The 13,984-nt window shown below is 31.5% G+C and overlaps 1 protein-coding gene across 1 annotated transcript; it reads left to right on the forward strand.

Annotated features, from left to right (window-relative positions):
- The first annotated feature begins 2,873 nt into the window (after window positions 1-2,873).
- Window positions 2,874-13,549, forward strand: LOC126682433 (ABC transporter G family member 29-like). Its single transcript, XM_050378122.2, has 20 exons — window positions 2,874-3,441; window positions 3,981-4,190; window positions 4,293-4,377; window positions 4,787-4,946; window positions 5,035-5,111; window positions 5,220-5,273; window positions 5,856-5,946; window positions 7,318-7,619; window positions 7,750-8,348; window positions 8,659-8,929; window positions 9,015-9,168; window positions 9,564-9,716; window positions 9,800-9,975; window positions 10,062-10,394; window positions 10,685-11,059; window positions 11,700-11,833; window positions 11,924-12,151; window positions 12,325-12,496; window positions 12,719-12,973; window positions 13,056-13,549. The coding sequence occupies exons 1-20, from the start codon at window positions 3,062-3,064 to the stop codon at window positions 13,326-13,328; spliced, it is 4,482 nt and encodes a 1,493-aa protein (XP_050234079.1). The 5' UTR covers window positions 2,874-3,061; the 3' UTR covers window positions 13,329-13,549.
- The last annotated feature ends 435 nt before the right edge of the window (window positions 13,550-13,984 follow it).

A 13,984-nucleotide genomic window follows, 5' to 3' on the forward strand; every position in this document is an offset into this window, starting at 1 on the left:
CCAGCCTGAACCCGGTCCATACTTTATTTTTTCAGCTCAAACCGACTCTTACATTTTATATATGCGAATCCGAGCTAATCTTTTCAAGCTTATATGAAGAATAAATCAAAAATGAATGTTCGAGTCTGTCCATAGACTCGAATTAGGGTCAGACTTGGGACAAAAAATTATTGATCAAACCCGACTCAAAAAAAAATTAATTATAAACAACAAAAAGGGGTGACTATGCATGCACCTTAATTTCTTTTCTTGCTCTTGGCCAATTATATAGCTTAATTAATTTCTTAATCAATGTAAACCCACTATACCAACAGAAAAAAAAACATCTACATAGTAGGCAAATGAAAAGTGAAAATTTGAAATACAAGTTGGCTCATGAACCCTAACAACGAATTTTCGTTGATAAAAGTCAAGTACTCTCTGTCACAAAAATATAATTGCCCATCTAAAATAAATAGGTTAAAAAAATTTAACATTTACATCAGTGACTCAATGGTCTTGAATGGTGTCTGAATGTCAAGAAAAACAAGAAATGATTAGACCCAATTCATCAACTTGATAAAAAATATGTTTTAGGGCCACCTTACCAACCCAAACTTAGAATTTTATAAATAATATGTCACTATAAATACTATGTCATATGGTGATGACAGTGTTTAGCCCACCAAACCTCCTCTTTTAATCTTAATCAGAATAATCATTAATTATTATTAAGAATTGGCACTATCTGGTAAAATTGTGTTTTTTTTATTGATGATAAGTTGATTTCGGGATTAATTCTAGTTGAACTGTGCATCCAACTCATTTGGATAATTGGATATGCTACCCGGCTAATTATACTACGAGAGTCTCATGTAACAATTTAAATGTTTAATTAAATTGATTATTAAAAATGATATTTAGAGTATTACAATTAAAATAAAAAAATTCTTATAGAAACTTGATTTATGCTTTATTAATGAATTCAAACCAATAAATAAATCAAGTCTAGATGTAAATTTTTTAAATAGAGTTTTATCACTGACATTTGATTAATATAAATTTAAAAGAAATTAAAATTTATATACTCAAATTATAAGTTTATAAAAGTCCAGACATCACTAATGTGTAATTTTTTAAAGGCTTAATGGCAAAAAAAACCCAAACCTTTACGACTTGTTGCAATTATATCCAAACCTTTTAATTTTTGCAATAATATCCAAATTACATTATTTTGTTGCAATAATATCCAAATTGCACTTTTTATGTGAATTTTTTTGAGTTTTTTGCCATTTTTGGGGACTTTTACTATATTATTATACATCAAAACATAATAATATCCTAATATCTTAATTGAAATCAACAAATTTTGCCATCAATTTGACTATTATTGCTACAAAAAATGCAATTTGGATATTATTGCAACAAAAAAAATGCAATTTGGATATTATTGCAAAAATTAAAAGGTTTGGATATAATTGCAACAAGTCGTAAAGGTTTGGGTTTTTTTTGCCATTAGGCCTTTTTTAAATTTATAATTTTTTTTACTTCTTCACACTTTATTTAATGAGTATTCACGTTAGTAAATGTATTAATAATAATATTGATAATAATATAATTATTGTTGTAGCCGGATATAATAGTTTTGACCTGCATTGAATATTTGAAACTAACTACCAAATTTGTGTAGACAGTAGTCAATTACTTTATTTTCTTTACCCTAAGATAGGGGTGGAAATATTTTCTATCCAGTTGAAAATTTCTTTTGTTATCATCTATACTATTATGAAAATTGAAAAATAATTATTTATTAAATTAAAATTAAAACATCAACTACAAAAATAAATCTTAAAAATAAATATAGTTTGAAGCTTAGATATAATTATCTCAATTCGGAAAATTGACATATCCGAATGTCCAAAATATACGAATATATTTAACGAAATGAACAAATTAATTGTGTTGTACATGAATGTTTTTATACTTTTATGCACAAGTTGTGAATACTTGAATAATAATAGTACTATACTAATCATTATAAAATTGGGCCAGCATGAGGGGCAACGTACACATGCAGATTCCGAAGATTTATCCACAAATTTTCCGATTGCAAGCTAAATTAATCAACTGGAGTTCATAATACTATAAAATTACGAAATAAAACAAAAAAAATTTGGCATATAGGTTACTAACTAAATACGAAAATTCAAATTGGAAGATATATTATAAATGAAAAATCAAGTTGGAATAAAAATGTAAGAGTGCATGAAGGAGATAAGAAGGTGCTTTTTGGGCATATAGCCAGCATGTTTGAATACGGCTTAAGACTTTCTAACTGCTCTCTCTTCTTTTTATTTTCATTTCAAATTATATAACAAAATTAGGGCTAAAATCTTGGATGGTACCTAAAAGTTTCCTTTTATACCAATTTAGTACCTTCTTTTAATTTGTATCTCTTTAATACTATTTGTAAAATATTTTTGTTTCAAGCGATTATAAATTCAGACATAATCTCAATTTTTTCTTCATATATCGATTTAGTAATAATCTATTCTTAATCTTTGTATTTGATGTGGATTTAAAAATGTGAATCTGGGCATGGCGACTAATATGGACAAATATAAGAAAAGTATCCACATTCTAGTTGCCATGTCGGTAACAAACGGCTTGAATTTCATTAGACACCATCATTTGAAATAAAAATAAAACAAATAATATGAAAAGGTACAAATTTATAAATAAAATACCAAATCGACGCATGAGAAAAATATTTAGTACCGTAGTATACATTAAACCACAAAAACAATATTGAATTATTCTCACTTGGCAACCTTTTTCCAATTTCTCTCAACTATAAATATATATTATCATCCTTACCTGTCTCTACTACAACTTCCATATCTCTCTCTAACCCCCAAACCCAAGAGAGCTAGAGAGAGAGAGTTGTGGAGACAAAGAAAACAGAAACTGAACATCACACCACTTCAACATTTTCTTTATCCACCACAATCTTTTTTTCTTTTCACCAAAATACATTTACTCTAAACATTTGTTCAATTCAATCCAAAATTGAACACAAAAAATGGACGGAATGGAGAAATTAAGAACTACAAGTAGGAGAGTGAGCACGAACATGAACAGAAGCATAAGCAGAAGCTTTAGCCGAAGCATGGACGACGTGTTTTCCGGGGGACGACAATCTAGACGAAGCAGTCGACATGCTGAGGAAGACGAAGAGGCTTTAAAATGGGCTGCCATTGAAAAATTGCCAACTTATGATAGGTTAAGGACAACTATCATGCAAACTTTTGAGGATAACGATGAATTTCAAGGAGTTCATAAACAAGTTGATGTTGCTAAGCTTAATATGAATGATCGACAAATGTTCATTGATAAGATTTTTAAGGTTGCTGAAGAAGATAATGAGAAGTTCTTGAGAAAATTTCGACAGAGGATTGATAAGTAAGTTTTTTTTTTATTACTTTTGATAGGCAAAATAAAAGGACCTCACAATCCAAATTTTATTTTAGAAACATATAATATTTAATTAAATTGTTAAAATTATAGATATAAAAATTCAGTTTGCCTTTTCAAATGCATGAGCTACGTAATGATAATTAAGTAGTTTTTTTTTATATATTCACCATAAAAGTGATAAATTATGTGATTCATGAAAAAAATCGAATATATATATATATATATATATATATTTGCTTAGCATGGTAATGAAGTGTATTAGCACTATAATTTTAATGTGAAGAATATTCATGTTTAGCTACAAATAGCTGTTTTTTTTAAATTATATATCATTTTGTCTATATCTAGTTTTAGTTATTAGTGCATCCGAGGCTAAAATATGTCTTCACATAAATTCTTAGCTGAACCTATAGTTTACTATATAGAATTTTAAAGTTTTTATTTATAGTGCGACACCTGACATAATTTGACTCGAACATTTCGTATTTTTTGAAATTTATGTATTTTTTTTTGTATAATTGTAGGGTTGGAATAAAACTTCCAGCTGTGGAAGTTCGATATGAACATTTAACAGTTGAAGCAGAATGTCAAATTGGAAGCAGGGCTCTTCCAAGTCTGCCAAATGCTGCAAGAAATATTGCAGAGTCAGTTATAGGTTTATTTGGAATTAATTTGGCTAAGACCACAAAACTCACTATTCTTAAAGATGCCTCTGGCATTTTAAAACCATCAAGGTAACTAACTTTATAATTTTAAACATTAATTAAATATTACTTAAAAAGTGATTAATATCAAAATTATAGTGACTGATTAACATTTTTATTTTGTTATTATAGAATGACTCTACTATTGGGTCCTCCGTCCTCCGGGAAAACGTCCCTTTTGCTAGCATTGGCCGGAAAGTTGGACCCAAGTCTTAGGGTAAGTACTGAAAATGACATTTACTAGGTGTCGGGTTTAAATTTGTCGCGTTTACTGAATTATAAGTCTTTTACCGAACGAATGCCATCGTTTTATTTGATATATCTTGATAATTTGATTTTCATTTTGTATTAACGAAAGATTACTACAACAATTTACGTCAAAAACTGCTTATGTAGCAACATCATGAATTGATTATCCGGCGTATCTATTGTCAAATAAGCAGCGTTTGACTTAAACTGCTATAGTAATCTTGATATAAAAATAAAAGTTTCAGCTATTAAAATATATTAATAAAACGATGATAACCGCTCTATAAAAGACTTATAGATTTGTAACCGTAAAAAAAATAAGTTAAAAATATTAAATGACAATTTTTTATAGTACTAATTTTTTTTAATTAAAACAGGTAAGTGGAGAGATAACCTACAATGGGTATAAAATGAATGAGTTTGTGCCTAGAAAGACATCAGCATATATTAGCCAAAATGATGTTCATGTTGGAGTCATGACAGTAAAAGAAACCCTAGATTTCTCTGCCAGATGTCAAGGAGTTGGAACTCGACATGGTAATTAATTAATTTTATATATTTAATAATTTAATTAGTTGATTATTTCTTAATATTAGAACTAATTTAATTATTATTTTTCCTTTAGATCTCTTGAGTGAGCTTGCAAGAAGAGAAAAAGATGCAGGAATATTTCCTGAGGCTGAAGTTGACCTTTTCATGAAGGTAATAAATAAAAATTAATATTAAAACCAATTTCTTAAGCATAGAAATGGTGAAATGCTTAATATAATTTTTCTTTAATTGATTAATTTTGTTTTGTAATTTTTTTAGGCAACTGCAATGAAAGGAGCAGAAAGCAATCTTTTTACCGATTACACTCTCAAAGTAAGATTCTAGATTTACCATATTCACAAATAAAATAAAATAAAATAATTTATTATTTATTAATTTTATGTGGAAGAACAATATCAAGAGCATGTAGATGATAATTGGTCTTAATTATGACTTTTTAGGAAAATTGGAAGCTAACAAACCCACCAAATTAAAGGGCGAATCCAATATTTTATGAATATATATTATATTTATTCAACTTGTCAAATTTTTCTCCTCACCTACTACTCTATGAATTGGGTCATACACTTTTGTTAGATTTTGAGTGCCTATTTAATCTCAATTTTTTTCTTTATTATAATACCACTTTGGCTGGTGAACTAATTTTACTAATTAAAATATTAATTTACTAATCTCATGAATAGTGATATTTTTTAATATATTATTGTCAAATAATTCCCGCGTGAGCTACGTAACAGAAATAGTTCATCTCTTTACCTTCACGAATAAATAAGTGAATGTTACACTGTGCAGACTCGAGCGTACAAATCTTAATTTATATTTGTTTTTAGTTATTATTGACTAATTAATTGAGTAATTAACATGCATTAACTATAATTTGTTTGAATTGAACAGCTCTTAGGTTTGGATATTTGTAAGGACACAATTGTTGGAGATGAAATGCTTAGAGGAATTTCTGGTGGTCAAAAGAAAAGAGTAACAACAGGTTAACTAATTTCTTAATTGTTATTAATATCTTGTTATTATTGACTAATTAAATTAGATTGATTGTGGTTCAATACATAAGAGAATAAGTTGACATACACTTTAAGAAGCAAAAGCAAAAACATTGACAATTAATAATTTTTTTTAATTAGATTTAGTTAAGTTTATGTGGGAACATGATTTTAAAAGACTATCTTTTTGACCATATCTTTTAGGAAAATATCAATTCTCCTCACCAACCCTTTAATAATATATCTTCCAATCAAAATAGACAAAAATTCTTTTTTTTTCTTGGAAAAGTTAAGTAGTCTACTTTATTTTTTTAGTAAGCTTAAAACATTTGAATACTCTTAATAATTAGTCTAAATGTTCACATGCGTCCATACTATGAAACTAGAGACAGGTTCATTTGTGACTATGGGTGTATTCCGTTCAAATCGAATTGACTTTTTTAAAATATTGAACAGAATCAAAACAAATTGGATCAAACCGAATTAAATTATTCAATCCGATAGATCCTTTCGGTTTAGTTTTTGGTTTTCTTCACACTAAGACTAAACTGAATTTTTTTACACCCAAAACTGAATCATACCAACCGAAAAACTAAATTTTTTATAATATCAAACTGAAACGAACCATATTTGTCGGTTTGATTCAATTATTCGATTTAGATGATTTTTATACACCCATATTAGTGACAAGATTGAACTCTATGCTCTTGGCTCCAATTTGTTATTATTAATGGAATTTTTAGTCTTTGTTAAAAAAATTTATGACCTTCTTTTTCATATTTGAACTCTATGCTCTTGGCTCCAATTTGTAACAAGCAAACTTTTTTTCTATTATTATTATTAGTTGTTGAAATTTAAGAACAATAATAATGAGATTGAAAATAACACTGATTTTCTTATTAATTTACAATAACACATCATAGCCTTTTATAGGCAATTTCCTAACAAATAAAATCTGAATAAACTACTAAAATATTTTAACCTAGAGATAATAGGAATATCTTAGATAGAATATTGACTTATTTTAAATTCAAATAACAAATAACAATCTAATTTTTAATTATTTTTAACATTAGTAGCATAGACTATTTAGTACAGAAACGAAAATAAAAAATGCTGAGACACTGAAGTCTGAAATGATATATTTTTATAATAATAAATTATAGATATAAATTTTAATTTTTTAAGCATTTTTAAAAATAAAATATAATCGAAAAATTTATATGTAACATAATTAAGCTGATACGTTTCAAGACTCATATTATTTTGTTTTACTCGATGATAAGTAAAATGTCAATGATGGTCAACTATGTAAAATTACTATGCACTAATTACAGTTTATTTAAATCTTGATACTACAGGAGAAATGATTGTTGGACCTACAAAAACATTATTCATGGATGAAATTTCAACTGGGCTAGATAGTTCAACCACATTTCAGATAGTAAAATGCATGCAGCAAATTGCTCATCTTACTGAGGCCACAGTGTTGATGTCTCTGCTTCAGCCAGCTCCAGAAACATTTGATCTGTTTGATGATGTTATTCTATTGTCGGAAGGCCGAATCGTGTATCAGGGTCCACGAAACCACATTCTTGAATTCTTCGAATGCTGCGGATTCCGATGTCCTGAGCGAAAGGGCACTGCAGATTTCTTGCAAGAGGTAACACACATATATTTTATCCCGACTTTGCACGGAAGAATGGGTCTAGTTTCCGTGCAGCATAAGTCTTGACAGGGCTAATTGCAGTGATATTGAACATAATGTAATTGAATCTGTTCAATTCTTGCAGGTTACTTCAAAGAAAGACCAAGAACAATACTGGGCAAACAAAATGAGACCATACAGATACATTTCAGTGCCTGAATTTTCAGAAAGATTCAAGAAATTCCATACCGGTATGCAGCTAGATAATGATCTCTCAGTACCATTTGACAAGTCTCAAGGCCATAAAGCAGCTCTAGCATTCTCAAAATACTCAGTCTCCAAAAAAGAGTTATTCAAAACTTGCTGGGATAAAGAATGGCTACTAATTCAAAGGAATTCAGTAGTTTTTGTCTCCAAGATTGTGCAACTTATTATAGTTGCAATCATAGCATCAACCGTGTTTATAAAGCCGAGAATGCACACGAGGAATGAAGGCGACGGGGCAATGTACATCGGCGCGGTTTTGTTTAGTATGATTTGTAATATGTTTAACGGTATTGCTGAGCTTTCTCTGATGATTACGCGGCTGCCGGTGTTTTATAAGCAGAGAGACCTTCTTTTTCATCCACCTTGGACTTTTACTCTCCCAACTTTTCTGCTTCAATTGCCTATGTCCATTATTGAATCTGTTGTTTGGGTCGGCATCACTTATTACTCCATTGGTTTTGCTCCTGAGGCTAGCAGGTAATCTTATTCTTCCTTACACAAGTTCTAGTATAAATATGTTTGCACGGAAACAAAAACGCTGAAACAGAAAATGCTCTGGAGTGTCAGGACTCAGAAGCATTTTTGAAAACGGAATTGAAATGCAGAATCTAGGACTGTATAAGTTTCTGGACAGCATAGTATGACAACTATGTTGCACTGAAGCGAAAAACGCTGAAATAGAAACTGCGGAAACTAGGATTCGATATGCAACATAGTATAACAATGTTTGTTAACTATAGGTTTTGGTGAAGTGTTATTTTTCTTACATTGTATGCTACATTTTCAGTTTCTTCAAGCATCTGCTACTGATATTCCTGATTCAACAAATGGCTGCTGGGCTGTTTAAGCTTATTGCTGCTGTCTGTCGGACGATGATCATAGCCAACACCGGCGGTGTTCTTATTCTGCTTCTAGTTTTCTTGCTTGGTGGCTTCATTCTGCCTAAAAGTCAGATTCCAAGTTGGTGGGAATGGGCTTACTGGATTTCACCTTTGACTTATGGTTACAATGCCTTTGCTGTGAACGAAATGTACGCGCCTAGATGGATGAATAAACGGGTATGTTTCGAAGTAGTATCAATCAATTGTTCAATAGAAGTAGCCTTTTCAGAATTTTGTTTGAGTTATTTAGATTGCATTACAGGCAGCAGACAATTCGACAAGTTTGGGCGTTGCGGTGCTTAAAAACTTTGATGTTTTCCAAAACAAGAACTGGTATTGGATTGGTGCTGGTGCTCTTCTAGGGTTTGCTGTACTCTTCAATGTCTTATTCACCTTAGCTCTCATGTACTTGAGTGGTAAGTTTCCGTCATACTCGTAATGTTCTTCCTATGTTGCACGGAAACGAAAATGCTTTAAAGAAAAATACTGAAGCAGTTATAATATTCAATAATTAATATAACATGCTTATCCAATTCTAAGTCTAAAAATAGGCTGAAGTCTCGGTTGCCCCCGAGCATTGGTTTTCTACAGGTTTAATTAAATTGTATGTTATAAGAAAGGCTAGCTACGGGTGTTGGTACTACATTACCCATGCCCTAGCGCCGGTCACGATTCATGAAAATGGGTCGTGACAGAAACTGAAATGTTTCGGAGTTTCAAAAGGGTTTCTCTGTGCAACAGTGTTCTTTTTGTCTGAATTTTTCTTCTTTGAAGTAGCTAAATTTTTCGTCATGTCCGTGATATACAATAGCTCCCGGAAAGAAACAAGCCGTAATCTCTGAGGAAACAGCAATGGAAATGGAAAACGAGGAAGACTCGAACGGTCAACCGAGATTAAGAATGACACAGTCACAGAAAGATACATTTCCTCGTTCATTATCTGCTTCTGATGGAAACAATACAAGTAAGGAACACAAAATTTTATACATTTCAATACACAATTAAGAAAATCCTTACAGATTAATATTTGGAATCTAAACATTTCAGGGGACATGGCAATGCAAAGAATGAGCAGTCAATCCAGTCCGAATGGACTGAATCGAAATGCAGATTCATCACTCGAGGCAGCTAATGGCGTTGCGGCCAAAAGAGGAATGGTTCTTCCATTCACACCACTAGCCATGTCATTCGACAGTGTCAATTATTACGTCGACATGCCTGCCGTAAGAATCAATCCCTTAAATCTCGGTTTTTTCCTGAAACTGCGAATGTGTTTATTTACGAGCCCCTATTCGTTCCGTGACAACAGGAAATGAAGCAACAAGGAGTTGCAGAGGACAGACTGCAACTACTGAGGGAAGTAACAAGTGCATTTAGGCCTGGAGTTCTGACAGCACTAATGGGAGTAAGTGGAGCAGGAAAAACAACATTGATGGATGTTTTGGCAGGACGGAAAACCGGTGGTTACATCGAAGGTGATATCAGAATTTCAGGATTTCCCAAGGTACAAGAAACCTTTGCCAGAATTTCAGGATACTGTGAGCAGAATGATATCCACTCACCCCAAGTTACAGTTAGAGAATCCTTAATCTACTCCGCGTTCCTTCGTCTTCCCAAAGAAGTTAGCAAAGAGGATAAAATGGTAATTTTCATCACTTTTCACTTCAAAAAATACCAATATTGTTACTAAGTATTTTTATGCTAAAAATGCTAAAATTTTAAAGTATTGTATACAGCAGCTAATAAAATAGTCTTAAGTAACGATCAACAAAATATTATGATAACAGCCAAAAATATTATGATAATAACAGCCAAAAATACTTTTTAGCAGCAAAATTATTGTTACGAATTATAGTATTTCTCGTAGTATTTTGGAAATAGAAATTATAGATTACCGGAAAGAATTGCTAAATTATTTTTGCTTTCGAACAGATCTTTGTGGATGAAGTGATGGAATTGGTAGAGCTTGACAATCTGAAAAATGCACTAGTTGGTCTTCCAGGAGTTACAGGATTGTCAACAGAACAAAGAAAAAGGTTGACAATTGCTGTTGAACTTGTAGCTAATCCTTCAATTATTTTCATGGACGAACCGACTTCCGGTCTCGATGCACGGGCAGCAGCCATTGTTATGAGAACAGTCAGAAACACTGTGGACACCGGAAGAACCGTCGTCTGTACGATCCATCAGCCTAGTATCGACATCTTTGAATCGTTTGATGAGTTGCTACTGATGAAGAGAGGAGGACAAGTTATATACTCAGGACCTTTAGGCACAAATTCCCACAAGATTATTGAATACTTTGAGGTATGTATTTTATAACCTGAAAGGGTTAAAAAAATTGCAAGTTCACTAACTATAGACTTTTTACATAACGGTTAGGCCAAATGTTGTAAAAATGGCAAACCTTTCATAAAAGTTTCACAAAAGTCCTGACCTTTTAATTTTGTCGATTTTAGCCAAAAACAAATTATTTGGTTTCAATTGTGGCCAACTCTCAATTTGATTTCAATTTGCTTATGTGACACCTATGTGACACCTATGTGGCATGCCAAATATTGAAAGGCCAGAACTTTTGTGAAACCAAATAATCCATTTTTGGCCAAAATCGACAAAATTGAAAGGTCAGGACTTTTGTGAAACCAACTAATCAGTTTTTGGCCAAAATCGACAAAATTGAAAGTTCAGGACTTTTGTGAAACTTTTGTGAAAGGTTTGGTCTTTTTACAACATTTGGCCTAACGGTTATCATCGTTTAACTTTCTGTTGATCTAAAAATGAATGTTTGGTTATCAAAATATAACAAAATGAAACGATGATAACCGTAAAAGGCCTATAGTAATGTAGAAAAATTTACCTCTAACCTGAAAACTTTTGTTCGTCCTGTCTGAAAATTGAAAAAAAAAAACATGTAATCTGATTCTCTATGCTCATTGACACATTACAGGCGGTTCCTGGAATCCCGAAAATCAAAGAAAAGTACAACCCGGCGACATGGATGTTAGAAGTGAGCTCAATAGCTGCAGAGGTTCGACTCGGAATGGATTTTGCAGAACATTACAAGCAATCAGCCTTACACCAGTATGTCAAAACAATTCCATATTTAACCGTGTATTTTTGGGTCAATATAATCAGATTATTCTGACAGTTAAACTGACTTATTATGAACAGGAGAAACAAGGGTTTAGCAAAGGAATTAAGCGTACCGCCTACCGGAGCAAAGGATCTTTATTTCGAAACTCAGTATTCTCAATCTTTTTGGGGACAATTCAAGTCTTGTCTTTGGAAACAGTGGTGGACTTACTGGAGAAGTCCTGATTATAACCTTGTCAGATACTGCTTCACTTTAGTTGCTGCTCTTATGGTTGGGACTATTTTCTGGAAAGTTGGCACTAAAAGGTACCGTACGGTTTTAAATCTGCTACATTTGCTTCCGCTGCAATAGATTTTTCTATAATTTTATACTAATTTATTTTATAACTGTAGCTTTTTCGTCGTTTTTATATAATATTGCAACAGTTAATGTATTAGTTTTTCTGAACAAATTGCTTTATCTATAATTGAAATTGCAGGGATAGCTCAAGTGACCTGAGTACAATCATTGGAGCAATGTATGCTGCTGTCTTGTTTATTGGTATCAACAACTGCTCGACAATACAGCCGATTATATCGATTGAAAGAAGTGTATTTTATCGCGAAAGAGCAGCCGGAATGTACTCTTCATTACCTTATGCCCTCGGACAGGTAAGCTGAACAAACAACCATTAACTTTATCAGAATCTACGTTGTACGGAAATGAAATGGCATAAATAAAAAACGAAAAAAATGATATTATCTTTTAAAAAAATATATTATAAATTGTAAAGTTTTAAAGTTTCAGACAAAATATAAGACTCTACAAGTTTCCGTGCAACATACGTAAAAATTAATGTAAACTGACTTGTGTTAAATTGTTTTGACTTGCAGTTTGTGTGCGAAATTCCATATGTGCTATTTCAAACAACATATTATTCACTGATAGTGTATGCAATGTTAGCATTTGAATGGACCGTAGCCAAATTCTTCTGGTTCTATTTTATTTCCTTCTTCTCGTTCCTCTACTTCACATACTACGGAATGATGACGGTTTCCGTCACGCCAAATCTTCAAGTAGCAGCCATTTTTGCAGCAACATTCTATGCACTTTTCAATCTCTTCTCCGGCTTCTTCATCCCGCGACCGGTATGTACAAATAAATTGATTAATTATCCATTTTAATATTTACATTACAAGTAATATTAACATTTTTATCATTATTGTTCAGAAAATTCCAAAGTGGTGGGTATGGTACTACTGGATTTGCCCTGTGGCATGGACAGTATACGGACTAATCCTGTCGCAATACCGCGATGCGGAAGACTTAATTACAGTTCCAGGAATGTTGGAAAAGTCTAAAATTAGAGACTATATTCAAGATTTTTACGGCTATGATCCAGATTTCATGGGACCAATTGCTGCAGTTTTGGTTGGATTCACTGTCTTCTTTGCATTTGTCTATGTTTATGCCATAAGGACACTCAACTTTCAGACCAGATAGATGTGTTTTCTGAGATTAAATTTGTAAATAAATATATTTTATGCAGTAACTTTTATAGAGGATTTACAGTAAGTTATTACTAGTTCAAATTGGGCTAGTAATGCTTGTTTTATCACTTAGGTATACAAATATTTATTTTATTATATAGATGTGATGTGAGAATGTAATATAGTTATGAAAAAATTGTAAGGTGACAAGCTTTTGAGAAGTGTATTTTGTAAGTGTAAAATGTTCTTAAATTTCTGTAAATTTCAAAGAGATTCATTTAAAGCATAAAACAGAGATGTAATTGATATGAAAAATTAATGTACGAATCGTAGTAATATGAATAAAATATCATTTTCACGATGACTGATTATTAACTAATAATCAAAATTAACCTAAATTATTATCTAAGCAATCGATTAATGAAATTAGCTGAATAAAAAATAACATTTAAAGTAAAACACAATCAAGATAAACCGAGACATGTCGTATTGATTTCATATTAAATTTTCACTAACTAGATTTGCAATCTCATACAATGAAGAATAAAATTATTGTACTAAAAAATACTTTTTCCCAAGTTACTCCCCATCCTATATCTAATAGTGAGAATACCTAATTATCAAAAAATAATAATTGTGAGAATACCTATTTAGACTCAATGCATCAAA

The sequence above is a fragment of the Mercurialis annua genome, linkage group LG5, assembly GCF_937616625.2.
Source record: "Mercurialis annua linkage group LG5, ddMerAnnu1.2, whole genome shotgun sequence".
NCBI lineage: Eukaryota > Viridiplantae > Streptophyta > Magnoliopsida > Malpighiales > Euphorbiaceae > Mercurialis > Mercurialis annua.

Bases quoted from the DNA above. Each gene is read 5' to 3' on its own strand.
- LOC126682433 (XM_050378122.2), top strand. From the start codon at position 3,062: ATGGACGGAATGGAGAAATTAAGAACTACAAGTAGGAGAGTGAGCACG. The intron at 11,060-11,699 runs GTATGTATTTTA...GACACATTACAG, and splicing joins AGATTATTGAATACTTTGAG to GCGGTTCCTGGAATCCCGAA. The intron at 12,152-12,324 runs GTACCGTACGGT...TTGAAATTGCAG, and splicing joins TGGAAAGTTGGCACTAAAAG to GGATAGCTCAAGTGACCTGA.